Here is a 19,901-nt window from a genome sequence, read left to right as displayed (position 1 = left end):
GTCAGAACCAGCACTGACTTTAATGGGATACCGCTGGCCTCACTGTTTCTGGGTACTCCCATTTTGGAGTTTATCCCAAAGCAGTCTGTCTGCCTCTGTCTCTCCCTGTTTTTATTTTGTTTTTGAGACAGGTTTTTTGTTTTGTTTTTTTTTTCTGTGTAGCCCTGACTGTCCTGGAACTCACACTGGCCTCGAACTCAGAACCTGGGATTAAAGGCATGTGCCACCATCTCTCCACCTAAAGGTCTCATTCTTTGGGGAAGGATTCTAACCAGTGTGAGAACCAGGAATGCAGGCTTGAAAATCCTCCACCTTAGACTGTAGCAAAGACCATCTCCTCTGCGGAGACAGAGCTGGAACAGGCTTTCGAAAGAGTGCTGGGCAGGGGCCCAGGTTCCTCATTACTGGGAACCGGGGAGGAAACATCTGGGAGACGACAGCCTGGTCCTTCATCCCAGGGAGCATACACGTGAGGTAGATGTTGCCACCAGTCTGTATCCCAGTTCACATCTATGTCAAGCCCGACACCCATCATCGTGAAGACGGAACAGAATATGGTCCTGAGAATGCTCAGTTCCCACAGAAAACCTCCACCTTGGCACAGTCAGGCCAGGCAAAAGAAATAAAAGATGAGCACACTGTCAGAATGAGGATGTCAGATGAGCAGGGGAGGGGGCCTGAACTCTATGCCCCACACTGTCCCTCTACAGGGGATAGAAATTGGAGCGGAACAGCTGACCCCCCTCCCACCCCCAGGGTTTGGAATTGATATGCCCACCAGTCTTGCGTCAGATTTTGCCAACCTGTTGGAACAAACGCAGTCTGGTTGCCATGGTGATGGTAATGGCTTTGGGGTAAAAGGATGAGCTAGAGCCTGCTGTAAACAGGAAGTGGGGGGGCGGCCCTGCTGCAGGGGCTCTGGCCTCTGAGATTGGGTTGGGTGAGATTTGCTCCTGCCTTTGATAGGTAACTGAGATCCAAACATGGAAAAGAGGCTTTGAGTCACATAGCAACAGACTGGGTCCCAAACGCAGCCCCAAGAGTCTAGTCTTCCCTGCACTCTTCTCTCCACAGATCTTTAGTATTCCTGCGTTTGTGTGTGTGTGTGTGTGTGTGTGTGTGTGTGTGTGTGTCTGAATGAATGACAGCCCATTGGTGACTCATACTGTCGTCTTTCTTGACTCATTCCAAGGCTAGCAAGGGTCAAAGCTGCAGTGTGCTCACCTGTGCACATTCCTCCTTTGCTCAGAGCCATGGTTGCCCTCGTCTGTAATAGGGGATCACAACTGACCCTAGAGACCACTGGCCAGCCCAGCCTGAGCCTGGAGCCATGCTCCGGCTACCACAGGGAAAGGCAGGCTGGCTAGTGGGGTGCACAGGGTCAGCAACCAGGGGCTTTGGTTACAGTTTCACCTTTCCTGAGGCCAAGCACCCCAAGGCCTGCCAGAACCCATTCACCAGGTGAAGAGAGGGGGCCTTAGGGGCATGTGTGGCTCAGGGTAGCCTTCTGCCTGAGGAGCTGGTCCTTGAACTGCAATTCACACTAAGTAGTTTGTGACCTTCCTGCAGCCACTATCCAGGCACCTGGAGACAGTTCAGGTCTGGGTGCTACTGCAAATGAGGTTTTTTTTGTTTGTTTGCTTTTGGTTTTTTTTTTTTTAAACCAAATTTCCCCAAACCAACCAGGTTTTCATGCAGCTCGGGTTGGCCTCAAACCTCAGCTTGCTAGTGGCCATGGTTACCTTGGATTTTCTGATTTTTCTGCCTCCACTTCCTAAGCGCTGGAATTACAGGCATGGGTACTGATCCCACGGCTTTGTGCATGCTAGGCAAGCATTCTACCAAGAGCTACATCATTACCCAAAGGTTGACCAATATGCCAGTCTTTGTTGTTTATGTGTTGGGCACTACTAGGGGATGAACCTAGGGTGTGAGGCATGCTAGACCAGCATTCTACCAAGAAACATCTCCCGTTTCACATGTTTTTTTGGGAACACAAGCTTTTGGCACCCGTCCTTATCATCAGTGAGGGGTAGTACGCTAGGGTCCATTTTCCATCACGGCCATTGCTATGGTCAACAGCCCGAGTGGAGACAAAGGACACACACTCGAGACAGCTGAACATGCCCTGTACAACTGGTTTGTATGTGCCTGTCACTCTCTGCAGAAGAACCGGGCTTGGAGGCACCCTCTTCCTCTTCTCAGCTCTGGGTCCAGCCCCTTCCAGAGATAGGAGCCCCTGGAGGGGTGAGAACGTTTTTTTAAGAGGGTGTCCTGGGATGAGGACCTAGATGCTCGGGCCTGGGCAGGCAGGGGTCTGGATGGACAAGCCCAGACCTATTTCTCCTACATTTTTGTGTCATTTGCCTCCTTTCTCCTCCAAGAGTTCAGGTGTGGCCTCCAGGCCAGATCAGGGATACATGATGGCCCCAAGTAAAGACTCCCACCAGGCCCAATGTCTCCTCAGAGGCACTGACAGTATCTGGAGGCTTGGAACAGTCTCAGGAGCTACTGAATGGCACCATCCCCAACTCAGTGTCAGGGTCAGGTGGGACAGGTACCCAAGCCCAACATTTCTTGAGTCCTCCCTGCCAAAATTGGTTCAAATCAGTACAACCTCAAATGGTATAGGAGATCAGGTGCCATTGGGTTGTTTCCTCCATGGTCTGTGGAGAGATGGTCCTAGAAGGCCAGATGTTCCAAAAAGCTCCAAACCATCATTGTTGCAGCAAGGCTGTGCTGAATACTTTTATGTCAACCTAACATAAGCTAAAGTCAATTGAAGAGAGGGAACCTCAATTAAGAAAATGCCTCAGTAAAACTGGGCTGCAGGCAACCATATAGGGCATTTTCATATTCAGTGATCGGTAGGTAAGGGCCCAGCCCAATGCGACTGGAGCTACCCAAGTCCTGGGTTCTATAAGAAAGCAGGCTGAGGCGGCCACAGGGAGCGAGTCAGCACACAGCCCTCCTCCACAGGCTCTGCATCAAATCCTGCCTCCAGGCCTGCCCTGCTTGAATTCCTTTGATGAACAGTGATAGGGAAGTGTAAACCAAATAAACCCTTTCCTCCCCAACCTGCTTTTTGGTCATGGTGTTTCATCGAAGCAACAGAAACCCTAAGACAAAGGCTATCATGTGTTCATGGACAAAGCACAGGCCCAGGCCCCAGGGAGCTGCTTGGGAATCAGTTTTTTGCACCCACATGAAATGACCTGATGACATGGTCAGTTCTTAACACTAGCATTCCTGGAGCCCTATCAAAGACTTATTTTTAGAATTGTATTTTAAAGATGAAAAAAACAAAACAAAACAAAAAACTGTGTGTGTCTATCTGTCAGTGTGAGTGCCTGTGAAAATCAAGAGAGGGCCACTGACTGGATCCTTTGGAGCTTGAGTCACAGGCAGTTCTAGAATGGCCTGACATGGATGCTGGGAACCAAACTCCCATTTCTCTGCTCAGATCACTGAGCCATCTCTCCAGGAACAGACCCCACCTTTATCAGACCCTCCCCTAACAAGGAGCACTCACTTTGATGCCTGTTAGTAAAACTCCCCCTACCCAGGGACCAGGTTCCCAAGAAGACCATACTTTATCAGGCTTGGGGGATACTAACAAGATATGGACACTAAGGGTGTGATAACGGCTGCAGATGGATAATGGGTATTGGAGAACCCCACGGGGACTGGGAGAGAGGAGGCAAGAAAGGAGGCAAAGGACACAACCTGAGGGCTGCAGTTTGTGGAAATGTTTTAATTAGAGGATTTGTTGATACAGTGGTTAATCTGTTGCCCACAATTCCTTACCAATGAGGCCTCATGCTGGGATACCCTCTTCCCCACCATCTTAACACAGGATGGTCACAGACCATGTTCTCATGTTACAAGATTCACATCTCTGGTAATCCAAGGACTGTGGTACAAAAGGAACATTTCATAGCTGGAGTCACTACAGTTTGCTAGAAACATCAGTTACTTTAGAATACTTTAACTATAAAATATATTGAATTTCCATATATTAACCATATACATGTGTACCTATTACTAAATGTAGTCAGTTGTTACAAAATAAGACATTCTGAGAGCAGGCTACACACACACACACCAGCCTGAACTCCCCAGGTCAGGCCCTGTGCCACCAACTGCAAGTATCCATCCAAACTCAGCTCCGGACTGTTCTGGAGGCTAAACATACCTACAAGGCACTGGCAGCCCTGTCCATCCTGGTGCCACCAGCTGTGGGAACACAAGTCCCTCCAATTTCAGAATGAAGACTCCTGGCTGTAGACCTGGGCGTGGGCCCAGCCCTCCCTTGCTTGGTCCCTGAACTTGAGCCACTGGTGATTGGCTCCCATGTCAAGGGTCTTCCAGGGGCTCTCAGGAACAAGTCATATGGAGACTGTGATCAATGGCTATGTCCACGGCACCTCCCTGTGCTCTGTAAGCCACAAGATCACAGATCCAGCCTGGCCCAGGCGTGGGCTAGAGGCCACTGCAGATAGCAGCTTTACCCCAGACCAGCTCCAGGAAGCAGAGCATGTGGACAGTGGTACCTGAGGTCATCCTGTGCCGAGGCCACACCCAGGCTGGTCCCCTGGGCCGGAGGGTAGGGTTGAATGCAGGCCAGGAGGTGCAGGAGCTGTGTGCTCAGGTGCTCTAGAGGAAGGACCTGCTGTGTGCCAGGGCCAGTGGCAGGGTTGCCTCCTCCAGGGTGCAAGGGTAGGACATCAAAAGGCCTGAAGCCAGCTATCAGGGCTCAGTGAGGCCCACAGTACAGCTAGCAGACAGGGAGATCAATGCAGGCCACTGTGTCCTTGGCCCTCACTCTGCCTCAGCCTTGGTCTGGATCAGCCAGTTTTTCACCCTGCTGGGTTTAAGAAGGCTGGATTCAGATTCCGACTTCAACAGTCTCACGGTGCCTGGTACCTTACGGCCCAAAGACCCAGGTGGGGAGAACAGAACACACCTCTGTACACAGTTCTATTTACAAAGAACCAGATGAAGATGGAGCTGCATGGGGTCTGGGCACATCCCTAGCAGAAGCCGTGAAAACTCCTAGGTGCTGTTCCTTGGGCTCAGCCTTGGTACCTGGTAAGGTCTGCAGCCATGTGAGGAGGCCCAGACATACTGAGGCAGCTCCTCACATTTTAATGATGATAATGCAACAAAAACCTTTATATAAACAGTTTATTTACTCTAAACAGCAACACAGACAAAACGCCATATAAACACAAAGGAAGTGGTGCAGAATGGAGATGCTGGCCAACTTTGGATCTGAGGCTCATAAGCAACAGCCCAGGTTTCTGAGAAGACGAGGGTGGGAGGGAGGGACAGTGTGGTTCTGTCACACAGTCAGCTGGAGGCCAGAGCTCTGAACAGTGGGAAGCATGCCTGCATCCGAGCGCGAAGAAACTAGCTCCTAGGGGCTTACCAAGTACAAAAGTTTATCATTTTACAGCAGTTGAAATACTGACATCAATATTAAAATAAAAGCAAGTTTTACATAACAATCAAAAATACAAAAGACTGAAGGAAGAGACCCTGTATGAAAAACTGGGGCAATTCAGCGAATCGAGACTGTATATGCCAGTGACGGAAATGGAAAATGGCGCCCACTCAACCCTCCCAGGCGACTAGTAACTGTACGGAGCGACTTAGATCTGCAAAAGGTTGTAAACAAGTTCTTGCCAAGCCAGTCCCTTCCTCGTCATGGAGCCACAGGGCCGCTGCTTATGAGGGGGCAAACTTCTTCGCTTGTGCTCGAACCCTTTTCTCATATTCCACTCTGTTTTGGCTGAGGAGGTCAAGAGAGAAAAGAGTTAGATAGGGCAGTGACATGGCCTGCTGAGATGTCTGCTCAAGGGGCAGGGGCAGCAACCTCCACTGAGAGGTTCTGTGTCCATGCCAACCTCTCAGGGACAGAACACAGACTACCACAGAGAAGAGAGAATGGCATTGTCACCACCTGTTCTGTGTCCAGCCCTTTGCTGGGAGTTAGGATCTTGTTTGTTGCTGAAGTGAGAGTGCAGTCTCCTGGCTCCACTACTAGGAAAGAGCTCAACAGTGAATGCATATATCACAGCCTGGACATCTTGGCTAGTGATCTTCCCGATCCAGTTTGCCAATACAGCTGGGAACACAAGTGCGCACCTCCACGTAGCAAGCTCAGCAAGCCGAGCTGTAATCAGCTGTTGAGACAGTGCTATCTATCAACTGGAAACAGCCCACTGGAACCAGGTTTTGCTCAGTTCTGACAATAGGTAAGAGCACCTGTGGGTTTTCGGTATGAAGCCATGAACCCACTGTTGAGACTTTAGACCTGGGCTGGCTTACACTATGTATGTGAACAGAAAATGGATGTAAGGGAACAACGTGACCTTGAGGACCATGGGAACAAGACATTCACAGGCTGAGCTCCTTAGTAGCCGTCTTTGGGGGTCTCACTGAACAGCCCTGGCATAGTATGAACTGCAAGATTCAGTGAAACTCACCAACTGTCCCTAGAGCAAGCCTAAGACCCAGCTGTCAGCTTCAGGGTTTACAGAGTGGTCAAGGTATAAATGACAGGTTCTTGTGCCAAGGTCACTCCAGAAAGGCCTAGTACGAGAAAACTGGAAGGACATAATACTTAAAAGCATATGCTAGTCCCAGGAGGGGCTGATATTACCATGGAAAAGCAGCCTAGTTCTCACCCAGGAGTACTGCTATTCACTAAGCAAGGACATGACAGCAAGGCACCAGCCACTCAGGAAGAAGGGACATGAAGCTTCTCTCTATATATAGTGAAAATAAGCACAGGAAGCAAGCCAGTGAAAGATCTGGATGCTGCAGGAGAGAAACCCCACCGTAAGAACTACAGCAAGTGCTGGCAGGCACAGAGCCCATGTTAGTAGCTAGGTGTGAACCAAACTCTCAGGCCAACTGTGAAGAGAGCTGCATTTAAGCCAGAGCGCACTGCTATGCACCAGCAGTTAAGAGGTTCCAGGGCTCTGGCAGGAACACATACTTGCTTCACGAGCTGCACACTCCCTGTGCAGACAGCTCTGCCAGGAGGCACGCAGGCTGGCAACAGCAGCCAGCACAACAGCAGCAACACTGGTGGAACCTGCCACATCACCTTATATATGGGTCGGGTCTAGAGGAGCCCGGAGTAGAGGTGGTCAACAGGAGCACAGCAGGCAATGATCCAATGGGAATGAGCTACATCCGCAAGGCTCCAGGGACAGACTCTAGACAGGCCTGCCGTGGCCACTAGAGAGGGCAGCACACAAGCACCAAAGCTGGGCATGCACCCAACTTTCTTGTCTCCCTCCCTGAAGACACAGTACATACCCACCCCTTCCTCTCATGCCTAATTCTTGGGAAGAGCAGACCCAGGTGACAAACTCCTCAGGGGAAACAGGCACAGAAGCGCCTTGGACACAGCTCAGAGGACCTTTGTTCACTCCCACTGGGTGAGCAGAAGGTTGGTGTGGAGACACAGGGAGAACAGTGGAGTCAAAGTCCTTGCAATGAAACTAATCTTAGGAGTTCCAGCCAGACTAACTTCAGTCCTTGCCTGGCTCAGCAGAATCCTCACACACAGTAAGGATGAAGCACACATAACAATAAATCTGATTTATCAGTTCTTGTTCTGGTGTCACTCTAATTCAGAGGTAGAGAATTGTGTGTGACTTCCCTCGAAGAGTGTGTATTAGTGTTCAGGACACCATAGAACCTCTATTTTGAGTTTTTTCCTTGCTGCCTACAGCACTGGTTCAACTGTCATTCAAATTCTAACAGACCATGTGATATCATCCTCCCCCAGTAGATGCAAAAAGAGCCAGAGCACTGTACTAGCAAGGCTGTATTATGACGCATCAGGCCACAGCTTTTCAGACACCCTCACTACAAAGTGTCCACCCGCTCCCACATCAGCTGTTCTATACCTGCCATCTTACTGTACATCACACTCTGTTTCTTTTTTCTTGCTCAGGGTAAGCTCCTTATTCAGAGTCTGTTGCTGATAGGTCAGACATATAGTTTCCTTGATGGCTCTCTGACCACATCCCGTAGTCACCTGTGTGGGGTGCTGCCACCCACTGGGAGTTTGTGGCTCTTCCTCAGGGCCTCCCTCCCAGCTACCATACCCTAGAGTTCCTTTTTGACAGCTGGCCAGTCTGTACTTCCAAGAAAGGAGGGTTAGCCAGCAGTTGCTACTAACCAGTAAATTGTGTAGGCCTCTGCTTGAGCTGGGTCTTGAATATTTGGTTCATTTAGAAGTTCTTGTATTCCTAATAAGATCTGCAGGAGAAACAAAAACAATCAGCTAACACTGATGGGGCTTGGAGATCTGAAAAGTGGTCGTGGCTACTGTGGACACCATAAACCCATGGTAGCATGGCTAGCTGCTACTCCGTACCTGTTTGATCGTGATAGCTGGCCTCCAGTCCTTGTCTTCCTCCAGGATAGACAGGCACACTGTGCCAGAAGGATACACGTTTGGATGAAACAGTGGTGGCTCAAATTTACCTGGAGGACAGGGAAAGAAAGGAATACTTTTGGAGGCAGATGCTGCTCTTTCCTAACACCAGGGCACCTTTAAAAGAAACAAACTCACAAACTCAATCGCAGAGGAGCCAGAAAGATGAGAACACACCTTTCCCTCCTGAGGAGCTAAGCCGTGATTCAGGAGACAACTCTGCCTTGAGGAACCAGGAGCAGCCAAAGGAGACTATGGCCAGTTGGGCCTATGACCTTCTACCATGCCCAAAGTAAGAGGCGACTAAGTTTTAAAGTTAGAGGGAACAGGCCAGTATAAGACTTTCTCAGTGTTTGGACCACTTCCAACATAGCTTCAAGCACACATTTCTTTTTTCTTTTTTTTCCTTTTTGGTTTTTTGAGACAGAGTTTCTCTGTGTAACTTTGGCTGTCCTGGACTCACTCTGTAGACCATGCTGGCCTTGAACTCACAGCAATCCCACCTGCCTCTGCTTCTCTGAGTGCTAGGATTACAGCATACGGCACCATGCCCAGCTTAAAAAATTTTTTTTAAAATTTATTTATTATGTATATAATACTGTGTATGCATTTACACCTGCATGCCAGAAGAGGGCACCAGATCTCAATGATTGTGAGCCACCATGTGGTTGCTGGAAATTGAACTCAGGACCTCTGGAAGAGCAGCCAGTGCTCTTAACCTCTGAACTATCTCTCCAGCCACACATTTCTTTACAATAGCAGAAAAATCTATCATGGTCAGTCGCACTCAGGTACTGTTCCACAGCTGATACTTTAGGGCATGCCTCACTTTGACCTAGGCAAACTTCTTTCTGTAAAAGTACAAGTCTAAAGGCAGCCTGGCTGTTCAGGATCTGAAGGGGGCTGGAGATGCAGCTCTGTGGCTGTGTACTTCCCTGGTGTACATAGGGCTCTGGACCAAGTTCTTAATACTGCAAACAAATGGACTGGGCAGCAGTGGTGGCACACACCTATGCCAGCTACCCCATAGGCTAGGCAGGAAGTGAGTTGAAGGCCAGCATAGGCATCTTAGTGAAATCTTGTTTAAAAAAAAAAAGGGGGGGGGGGGTGATGGGTGATTGCTCAGAGGCTAAGAACACTAACTGTGCTTCCAAAAGATCTGGGTTCAAGTCCCAGGACTCCTATGAAGAAAGATGAGACAAGAATGAACACCAACATTAATGTCAAAAGCTCACAGAAAACTCCCTAAGTGTTCTGCACAGTCTCTGTCCAGACAGAGTAGCTGTGGTTACTGCATGCCACTCCAAGCAAAGCTGTGAGATATGACCTGAGCCACAAGAACACCAATATACACATAGAGAGGGTCTTGGGGTTTCATGTCCCAACTAACCCACAGGTTCTCCAGCTCAACTGTCTCATAATCGGGCCAGGCCTCCAGGATCCAAGTTCCCACCTCCACAGAGGCACTTCTGGCAGCCTCCTTAAATTATAAAAAACAAACAAACCAAAAAACAAGAAAACCACCAAGGGGTGATGGCACACACCTCTGATATCAGCACCTGGTAGGCAGAGGCAGGCAGATATCTTTAAGTTTGAGGGTGGTTTGGTCTGCAGAGTGAGTTCCAAAGAAACCCTGTCTCACTCCCTTCAAATAAATTTTTTCTTTGTTTTTATATACATGTGTATTTTGTCTGCACATGTTTGTGGAGCAGTGTGTGCAAAGTCCATGGAAACCAAAAGAGGGTGTCAAATCCCTTAGGACATATGCCATGGGATGCTAGACCCCAACCTTGGTCTCTAGAAGAGCAGCTAGTTTTCTAAACCAGAGCTAACACTTCAGTTTCTGGCAGCTGCTTTAAAGCTCAGCTAACCTCGTGTCTCTTACTGATCAGAGAAGTGCAGTGTGTTCTCAACATAAGTCTTCAGCAAGCATCTTTCCCAATTCTGGGCTTATCTTTTTGCTCTTTTAATTTCAGCAAACACAAGTTTACTCTTACTTGTCAACCATGTTTTTCTTCTACCAATGATAACCTGCATGTGAATCTCAGCAGGTCCCTGCTAGCCCACTCTGCTTTTAGCTTTACTCATCAATGGCACTGCCCTGAGCCACATGGACCAAACACTGAGGAGACCACCATTTTGCTGTCTGGTGATTTATATGCTACATCCTGCTTTCTTTTTTCTCTCCATTATTTCTCATGCTGCTAATAATACACACCTGCACCATCTCTGCCTTCTGGTTCTCACCATGAGGCTTCCACGGCACACCTGCCTTGCCTTTGTGAATGTGTGCAGGCTTTTTTACTGGCTAGTTCTACAGAATAGTGGCAGGTCAACTTTAGTGGTGACAGCAAAGATCTTCCAGAGAAATAGCCTTCATACTCACAAGTGCCCATGAGCTCCCAGCGTCCAAGTCTTGGCAGCATCAGCCTTTTTTGCTTTGGTTTTGGGACAGGGTTTCTCTGTGTAGCCCTGTTTGTCCTCAAACTCGGACATCTGCCTGCCTCTACCTCCCTGAGCATCATAGATCATCATAGATGCGTGCCACTGCTCTCTGCCAGCATTCTTTTTTTTTTTTTTTTTTAATGAAGGGTTTACTCTATTTCACGGTTACCTGCCTACCTCCTTTTTGGTAACCTAGAAGAGCCTGAGAAATGGTGAGGTGTACTCTGCTCCACTGCGTCTTTCTTACTAGCTGGTGTCTTCTAAGACTGTCAGATAGCCAATTCCTGTGGCCAGCACCTATTGTACTTCCGTGGTGAAGAATACCCTCCACCCCAGGAGCAGAGTCCACTCCAAAGCTGCCCTGTCCATTCACTTGGCTAAGTTGAACCTCCGGCCTGTGGCAAAGGAGAGTGCCCTCAGACTCACTAGCAACCCCTAGGAGTTTCAACCCATATCCAGCTGTGGTTGAGTATGGCCTTTGTTGGACTGTCCACTCTGCTTCAGGGTCTGCTTGTCTGTCTTAGCACCAATCCCATAACATCTAACCCTGTCTTGGTAACTGGTTGGTGACAATGTTCTACCCAGCCAACGGTTCTGGGCACTCTCTTTACACTGGGTCTCCAGGGCCCTGGAACTCCAAGGAACTGACAGCCCTGCCCTTTGCACCTCCACATACACTTTAGTGCCTGCTTGACTGACTGGGACACTGTGCCACGTGCACACCAGCTAGTAGAACAGCCATCTTCCCACATAACTGCTGAGGCTATCCTGGGCTTCTCAGAAATGCCCATGGTTTCAAGCGTATAAGACTTCTCTTCCAGTGTATTTGGTGCTACTGTGAGTCTTAGTTTTCAAATTTCCACATGCTACAATCCATTTCTTCATGTTCACTTTTCCCCTCATAAGGGGCTGCATCTTGGTTTTCCTTGCTGGTTTTGAGACTTCTTGCCTCATTATATTTGCTTAGGATTCCAGCACCACATGAAAGCAACAAGCAACCGTATCGGTCTCAATTTTAGATACCTACTCCTTAATTAAAAGAAAGTCCTAATAACAGTATAGCAAAAAGAACTCAGACAAGGTGACCACAAACAAGTAAGACGCCACCCAGTGGTTTCCAATAAGCTACGGGTAAGTACTCCTGGCGGGGTCACTGCAATGGGCAACATCTCTATCTACAAACCAGCTGTAAAAGCTCAGACCTGGTCTTCCCTGGGTAGAGGGACGTGATGGCAAGTAAGTTCTGCTGAGCTGCACTGAGATTACAGTCCATTCTTCTCTTCTGACCCATAGGCCTGAAGGCACATCACTCAGGCTGCACACACAGCCTCTCACTGGGATGCTGAGCATGAATGGGAACAAACAGAACCCAGCCGACTAGAATAAGTGAAATGTCTTCTCTGTCATTTAGTGTTCTGAATTGAGCTCAGGGACTAATACAGGCCAACCACTACAGCTAACCTGAGAGGAGCTCCTATTCCTCAGTAGCACCTGTGGGCTCAAAAGCCTGACTCACAACTCTCCCTATGCCGCGTGTGGCACTTCTTGACTGGCTGGGATTAGAGACCACACTAATTACAAGTGCCTCTACCCTGGACTTGCGATCCAAGCTAAGCCACCAGTCTATCCCAGGACTGCCACCTGCTTGCTGGGCAGAACATCCACATACATGGCTCCTGAAGACAGGCCGTGGGAAATGGACTGCAGGCTTTCTGCAGAACTTACATTTTGGTGGTGAGGACGGATAGTCATCTTTGAAAAGCATCCGTAGCTTGAACAAGCCTCCTTCCCATGGAGTCTGTGGGAAGGGAACTATGGTTAGGTGTGTGGCTTACTTGCCAAGTAAGCCCAGGAGACGCTTCCCCAAACCTGCGTCCTCTGGGCCTGTTCTCTAACTGCCCCACACTACTACTGTCCCCCTAGGACTGAAGAAGACTCCCACTGTGCCTCTGGGGAGCTAGACAAGAGCCCTCATCAGAAAAAATGGAGGAAGACGCTGGCTTGAACACAAGGAGGGGAGCTTTCCAGATGCTGGAGGGCTCAGGACCCATAGTTCTTGGGTGTCTGACAACACTAACAAGCTCAGCAAACACAGCTGGGACCAATAGCTTGTACCTGTATTATTCAAGCTACCAAGGTAGGGATACTACCAAGGATACTACCAAGGTAGGGATAGGGCACTACTCAACCCGACCATCTTCCCAACCCTACTCCACGTCATGGAAACACTATGGTGCAACTGCCCCATCATGTATTGAGAGACAAGAATACCCTTTGCACACGTCAGGGATCCACTCCACACTCTGCAATAGAGCTGTCTTCAGATGAACCCAAACTGCATTTCTGCTCAGACACTAAGTTGAACCTGGAGACCCTAGTTTGGACAAGACCTGAAGCCATAGGAGACCCTCCTTCTCACATGCTTTACATGTGCTGGGAAGGACAGACAACTGGCAGCACTGAGGTCAATGTGCAGCAAGAATAGCCTGTGCTCTCCAGGGGCACCTTGCCATTGGGGCTCACCACGTTATAGCAACCTTCACCTGCTCTCACCCCAAGGCTGTTCACTGATCCAATGATTTGCCAGGGTCCAAGCCTCCCTACCACTACAGCCCACTCCTTGTCCTGGTGAAGGCTGTGATCTGGTAGGCTATCTATGGCCAGAGGTCATAGCTACCTGAACTCAAGTGCCTTCTAGTAGCTTTACTCCCTCAAATCTCATTAAAACCAGTTAGTAGGTGCAAAGCCAATGGCAGCCCTTACCCCCTTCTTTCCAGGGATAGCGCACTCCCAATTCATCAGGTTCATCGTGCCATCAGGGTTCTTTGTTGGGACAGCCACAAAGCCCTGAGAAAGAACAGTCACAAAACAAACCAGCTCAGAGAACAAGCCTGGATCTCACCCAGTGGCCACAGGCTGAGCAGCAGGGAACACAACCCAACAGAGAGCCCCTCCTTGTGGCACAGAAAAAGAATGCTCCTTACAAAAGGGTGGTCCTTCCTCCAAGCTTTCCTTTCCTGCGCAAGTCGGCTGAGGGCAATCCCCGACATATTCAAAGTCCCTGGAACAGACAGCACAGAGGGAGGGTTAGTAAAGCACACATGTCTCCCCATCCTCACCCCAGCCAGAGAGGGCTGTTTCCAAGAAGCAGGTAAATGAGGCTGGAGTCCAGCTGGGCAAGCTGCCCTTGGAGCAAGTGCTGGCATTACATCCCTCAACAGACCTCTCAGATCACCTCCAGGTAGGCAGGTGGGGCACCACTACTATCCCTCTTGTGGTTTACAAACCCAACTGCTGGGAGGTGCAGTGAGGAGAGCCTGCACAAAGGCTGCCAACTCCCTGGCAAGCACTGACCATCTTCTGGAAAGACTTGGCACCCACTCCAGTCTAACTCTCACTATAGGCAGGGCCTAGCAGGCACTGCAAATGCTCACCTGCAGCTAGGATGTGGCACCACAAAACCCTTGGGAGTGGGAGGAGGGCTAAGGGACAAGGCACTGCCCTGAGACCCCAGCTTAAAATCAGGCCTAACAGGAAGACAATCACTATTATGGATGTCCTAGTGAGAAAAATCAACACCACAGGGCAGATCAGGGTAAACTTCCATAGGCAGACTACCCCAAGAGGCCAGTCTAGACTAATCTCTCTGCTTCCTGCTATACTATAGTGGCCCGCAGGCTTGTCAGCTCAGTCCAGAGATCTGCCCTATGACCCTGGGGGATGGAAGAGGTCAAGCCGCAGGCCAGGTAAGCAGCATTTGCCAGGGCCCATCTTGGTTGAAGAAGCACCTCCATCTAGGCCCATAGCCTGCATTCACTCTGGTTATGACTTCAACCTGGCCACACCTACTTAGGTGCTGGTCTTTTTTTTTTTTTGTTTGTTTTTAAATCACATGAAGCAGCACTCAAGACTCCCAAACCTGTAGAGCACTGGGGCCTAGGGATGAGTTGATCACAAGGGGTGACTCCCTTGAGCAAGAATCTAGGAGGGCAATGGGTATCTTTCTGAGGTGTTCACACTGAGCTGCTTCTCAGAGGACAAAGGTTCCACATCTGACCAACTTAAGGTTTCCATTATTCTCATGTGGGCAAAAATCTCCCAGAAGCACTAGCACTAGCCCAGTCTGTTTTCAACTCAAAATTTTCACTCTGAAACAGAACCTTCACTTACCTCCAGACCAGAGCAAGACTCTTATAGAATAGACTCCTGCCACTGTTCTGACAGGCCTCAACCAGACCTCCCTAGAGTTCCCGCTACTTATACTTAGCTCAGGCTGCCCATTTTACCTGCAAAGCCATGACTGATCAGAAATCATGGTGCATTCTTGACCCAGCCAGGTCCTCTAGAGCACTCACACACAGCTGCCCAGAGTCCATGATCCCTGTGCTACAGGTGGGCTGCTTCTGATCAGATATGCATCTCCATATGCAAGCATAATTGTTCTCTGGCATCACCTGAACGGACATAACCACTAGGTCAAAGCAATCTTTGAGATCCACATTGAGGTCCTCGGTGGCTTGTTTTTGAGACAAGAGTCTCACACCATGGGCCAAGTTAGCCTGAAACCCACATCAATCCTCCTGGCTAGCTCCTGGTACTGGGATTACAGGCACGACCCACCACATCTAGCTCCTTGACCAACAGCTTTTTCCTTTTTTTCTTTTCTTTATTTTTGGAGACAGAGGCTCATATGTGGCCGCAGCTGGCCAGAAACATGCTAGGCAGACCGGGCTGGCCTTAACAATCATGCCTGCAAGTCTGGCATTAAAGGCACCCGCTGCCAAACCTGGCCCTTTTGATGACTTTACTAAGTAGACAAGTAGAAAGGGCTGGACTGCCATCAAAGGTGGCAGCATCACTTAGGAGGCCAGGTTTCAGGAACTTGGGTGAGTTAACTATAAAATAAACACCCAGTATTGGAATTTTTAATATCCTGTACAATTAAGATAAAGAAACTCTTTCAGAAACACAAGCTGGGACTGAAGAGATGGCTCGGCAGTTAAGAGCACTAGCTGTTCTTCCAGAGAACCTGGGTTCAATTCCCATCACCCACATGGCAGCTTACAATTGTCCATAACTCCAGTCCCAGGAGACCTGACACCCTCACACAAACATACAGATAAAACACCAATGCACAGAAAATTAAAATTTAAAAATTTAAAAAAAAAAAAAAAAAAAAAAAGGGAACAGGCTACCAGGGCAATCCCTGACGACCAGCCTCTAAGCACCAAAGACTCCAGTCTTCAGCACAAAGTGTACAAATTAAATAATTCTCTCATCTGACCTCAAGTCCAAAACATATCAAGCCCAAACCCAACTGTCCTTCCCCACCAGAGTAGAGCCTGTCCAAAGCAAGCACATCACTAAGGTGCTGCACCCAAGACCTGCCTGAACAGTACCTCTCAGGAAACGGAGGATCCAGCTGGCGCTCTTCTAGGAGGCGGGAAAAAGCTTTCTGGGCTTACTAGAGAGAAGATGACCGTGCTACTTTTAAACCTGGCTGACACTGGCATGGGAAACACGGCAGGGAAGGTCTATCTCTAAGGTGTTTGGTTAGAAGGGCACGGGGGCAGATCTGAGGATGTCAATGGCTGCTGCAGGGCACTGAAGCCCAGGGCTTCACTTCCAATGTATCCCACTTTTCAACTAGTGCTTTTCAATGGACAGGTCTAACTGCACCTTCAGGCTTAAGGGAAAGCATTCTTGCTCCTCAAACTGAGGGTAGGCTGTAAAGAAGCTGCTATCCCCACTCAGCCAATCAGATGTCGGAAGATCCCAAAAAAGTCTGAGTAGGATTTCCAAGCAGGTCTCTGGACTCCTGGTCAGTGCTCTGGGGAAAGGGTGTCTGAAATATTGTGCTGGACAAAGCTGTTGGGACAGTCATAACTGACCTCAGGAGAAAGCTGCCTACCTAAAGACCTCTGCCCAAGCATCCGACTGTGGTTATCCCAAGGGTAAAAACAACCAAGGAGCTGCAAGTTGTGGGTTGTGTCTGTACACTCAGTATCAAGGGGGACCACCGAGAGTTCAAGGCTAGTCACAGCAACAAGAGCTACCGTCTCAAAATCAGGGACAGGGGACGTGAAGGAGGCTCCTTACAGGAGCTCAAGGCCTTCTGCCCCATGGTCAAGGAAAGGAACCCTACACACTGACAACGATCTACACGGAAACCTAGTCCTTGAGACAGGGCTGCTGCTCCCACCAGCTCTCCAAAAGCCACTTAACTACAACTTGCCCTCCCAAGTTAACAACCACCTCACCAGCAGGAAAGTTTTGTGATGCAAAGACAAAACAAACCAAACCACAACAAAACACCGCCCCTCCCCCCCACCAGAGAAAAGAAGGGCTAGATATTCTTACCAACTCAGGGTTCCTGCTGTGTGCTGTATTTGTCTGGCGACACGTACTTCAGAGCTACTTACCGGTCAGAGAGACTATGCAAGATTGCCTATTTCCGCCCACCTCTACCTACTCATGAATACCAAGTACTAATACTAAGGCTGGCTCGGTAAAGGCTAAGCGGCCTCTTCCACCCGAATGCACACTGTAGGCCCTAAGGACCCTTCACGAAAGACACTAGTATAAGTTTCCAGTGGCAGAGACAGCAGGAGGAGGGCAGGTATGCAATCACTCACAGCCTAAATACCTTTGGAATCAGAACAAATTCCCCTGCGATACCTGTTTTCTGTTATGCAGGCAGGTAACTCACCTATTAAAACAACAGTTCCTTAAGAATAAAGGACAGTGGGGCAGAGAATCTGCACAAGACACCTACAAAGCCCCAAAGGACAAGCCCAGCGTGTCGACAAGCGGAGTAAAGCCAGCCTTCTGCTGTGACTCCGGGTGCTTACAGGCCGCGGCACGGCCCAGTGCCCACGGCCTTCCTGCACTCCCGCTCACCCAACTATGAGGCCCAGCACCGCCCAGAACCTGTCTGGGTGCTACGGAGGAGCGCAGATCGTCTGTTATGGGGTCGGCGGAACTTAGCACAACAGAGGTGGGGGGCAGTGAGCCGTGTTCCCAACCCTGCACTCGTCCGGGGCACCGCGGCTGGGCCCCAGGGCCCCGAGGGCCGAGGCTCGGAGGCGGGAGGAGGCCGCGAGGGAGCGGAGACCGCGGCGGCCCAGCTCCGCGCCTCCCGGAAGCCTACTGGGAACGGCGGCAACGCGGAGCGAGGATCCAAGTGCTCGCGCGGGCCGGTGGCGGCTCACCTGGGCGACCGCGGCCCGGACCGTCGCGGCGGCAGAGGCGGCGGCGCTCCTTTGTCTCGGGACTTCCCTCCGCGCCCGCCGCGCGCAGCCCGGAGCGCAGGACCCCAGCGGGCGGGGCGGGGCGGGGCCTGAGCTGGGCTGCCCGCCGCCCGCCTGCTCCGCGGACCGTCGCTCCCGGTCCCGTGCCCCACGCCGTCGACGCAACCACAAGCTGCCCACTGCCCGCCTTCGGCTGCCGCGCTCCCGTTGCCCGCGGCCGCCTGGAGAGCCCGGGCCAAGGGCGACTGTCCAAGCAGGCAGCGACCTAAACGGCTGCACTCTTAAAGGAGCCGCGTCCCGGCTTCCAGGGAGCGTCTGCAAACTCCTCTTCGGGAGAAGTGCGTCCACTCGAGGACAAACCTGAGAGGCTCGTGAAGAAAACGAAGCCGAGATTCCCAAGGGTAATCCGGATGCTCAGAGGGCACATGCCCGGGAAAAGGACCAGCAGGTATCCTTGGGCTCAAGGCCCGGGTCCCGGGAGCAAAGATCACCGAGGCCTAAGCATCCTACGAATCGTCGCAGGACGCTGACGATCCCCGGAGCAAAGCGCACTGTGAAACGTTCTGCAATTGGCCAACTCGGAGACTTGGGCGGGGTGTACCTCGAACCTACCCAATGAACTGGCCTCATACAAAGGGCCAAACGCAGGCAAAACCGACGGGAACAGAAATGTGGATGCTCCCTAACTTACGAGTTGGCCCTAGGTGGGGGAGGGGAACGGGCCTGAACCGTGGGGGAGGGGCGGCATCCGAGACCTTCCCCACTCCCAGTCCCCGTCTCTGCCCCGCACCCTACACCTCAGTTCCACCTGATACCCCTGCGCGGGTCCTGCTGGTCCTGCTGGACTCGTTCTTGTCGCGCTGTGGCCTGGTCCAGTTTCCTCAGCCAGCCCTCAGCAACCCAGCTCCGTGCCCGGAAGCCTCCTCACCGACGGGACGGGTACTTAGAACCATCAGCTGGCCCCCTGGTGGCCATCCTGGAGCCTGCTCCACTTTTTGGCACGTGCTTCAGGCCTTCCGGGGCCAGTTCCAGCGACAAGGGCTTCCTGGGATCGTTGGTCCGGGGCTGCTGGGGACTCCTGGAGCGACCAGTCTTCGTTTGTTCATCTGTCGGTGGCTTTATCCATCGACCCACTACTCTCTCCCGCCTTCGTCCTCTCCCTTTCTTGCCTCCTGAGGCTGTTGGGTGCCCCAGAACGTGGACCACGGTTTCATGTCCCCTGTCCATAACTTCCCAGCGTTCCCTGGAGCCCACCCTGTGAATTCCTCCCGTTCTTAGCTGTACTGTTTTGGAGGAAGGGTGAGGTCATGATGAGCGCCAGATCCTGAGGGGCCTTACTCACTCTCACTGGGGCTGAGTTGTAGACACAGTCTGCATAGACATTAACCCCCCGCCACCCAGCTGTAGTGTTAGTGGCCCCCGCAGGTCTGTTGCCCCAACAGAAAGCATCTGTTTTGGATCTGTCTCAGCTTGCGCAGCAGCTTACAAAACTGGTGGCCCCTGGGCCCACACGTTGACGGGAAAACGGCCCTGGCCTGTGGATTGTACCATCAGGGACCAAAGTCATCACCAGTTTCTCTGGGAGCTCTCATCTGTGGCCAGTGGCTCTGGGTGGCTCAGTAATCTTTTTATTTATTTTTTTAGCTTAGGGTTTCTTGCGTTAGTCCTGCCTGGCCTCCAAACTCAAAGATAACCTTGAATTCCTGATCCGTGTGATTCCAACCACCATCGTTGCACAAACAATA

At 50.7% G+C, this 19,901-nt stretch overlaps 1 protein-coding gene across 3 annotated transcripts; it reads right to left on the bottom strand.

Annotated features, from left to right (window-relative positions):
- Positions 1 to 3,734: 3,734 nt before the first annotated feature.
- Positions 3,735 to 19,124, bottom strand: Ube2i (ubiquitin conjugating enzyme E2 I). Of its 3 annotated transcripts, none has more exons than XM_021637247.2 (7): positions 18,972 to 19,124; positions 13,891 to 13,967; positions 13,670 to 13,753; positions 12,632 to 12,704; positions 8,402 to 8,511; positions 8,204 to 8,283; positions 3,735 to 5,794 (listed from the first exon to the last, which is right to left on the bottom strand). In XM_021637247.2, exons 2-7 carry the CDS (start codon positions 13,954 to 13,956, stop codon positions 5,731 to 5,733), a joined length of 477 nt encoding a protein of 158 aa, XP_021492922.1. In that variant the 5' UTR covers positions 13,957 to 13,967; positions 18,972 to 19,124; the 3' UTR covers positions 3,735 to 5,730. The 3 variants fall into 3 exon arrangements, with proteins under 3 accessions (XP_021492922.1, XP_021492920.1, XP_021492923.1); XM_021637245.2 differs by having other exon boundaries at positions 18,965 to 19,121; XM_021637248.2 differs by lacking the exon at positions 18,972 to 19,124 and adding an exon at positions 18,118 to 18,268.
- Positions 19,125 to 19,901: the final 777 nt, after the last annotated feature.

Source organism: Meriones unguiculatus, chromosome 11 (assembly GCF_030254825.1).
Source record: "Meriones unguiculatus strain TT.TT164.6M chromosome 11, Bangor_MerUng_6.1, whole genome shotgun sequence".
Classification (NCBI taxonomy): domain Eukaryota; kingdom Metazoa; phylum Chordata; class Mammalia; order Rodentia; family Muridae; genus Meriones; species Meriones unguiculatus.
The sequence above is the reverse complement of the archived record's forward strand: the minus strand, read 5'-3'. Positions and strand labels throughout refer to the sequence as shown.

Excerpts from the sequence above, each read along its gene's own strand:
- Ube2i (XM_021637247.2), bottom strand. The coding sequence starts at position 13,956 with ATGTCGGGGATTGCCCTCAGCCGACTTGCGCAGGAAAGGAAAGCTTGG. Across the intron at positions 12,705-13,669 it reads CTATCCCTGGAAAGAAGGGG|ACTCCATGGGAAGGAGGCTT; the intron begins GTAAGGGCTGCC and ends CCCTTCCCACAG. Across the intron at positions 8,512-12,631 it reads TCCGTCCTCACCACCAAAAT|GTAAATTTGAGCCACCACTG; the intron begins GTAAGTTCTGCA and ends CCTGTCCTCCAG.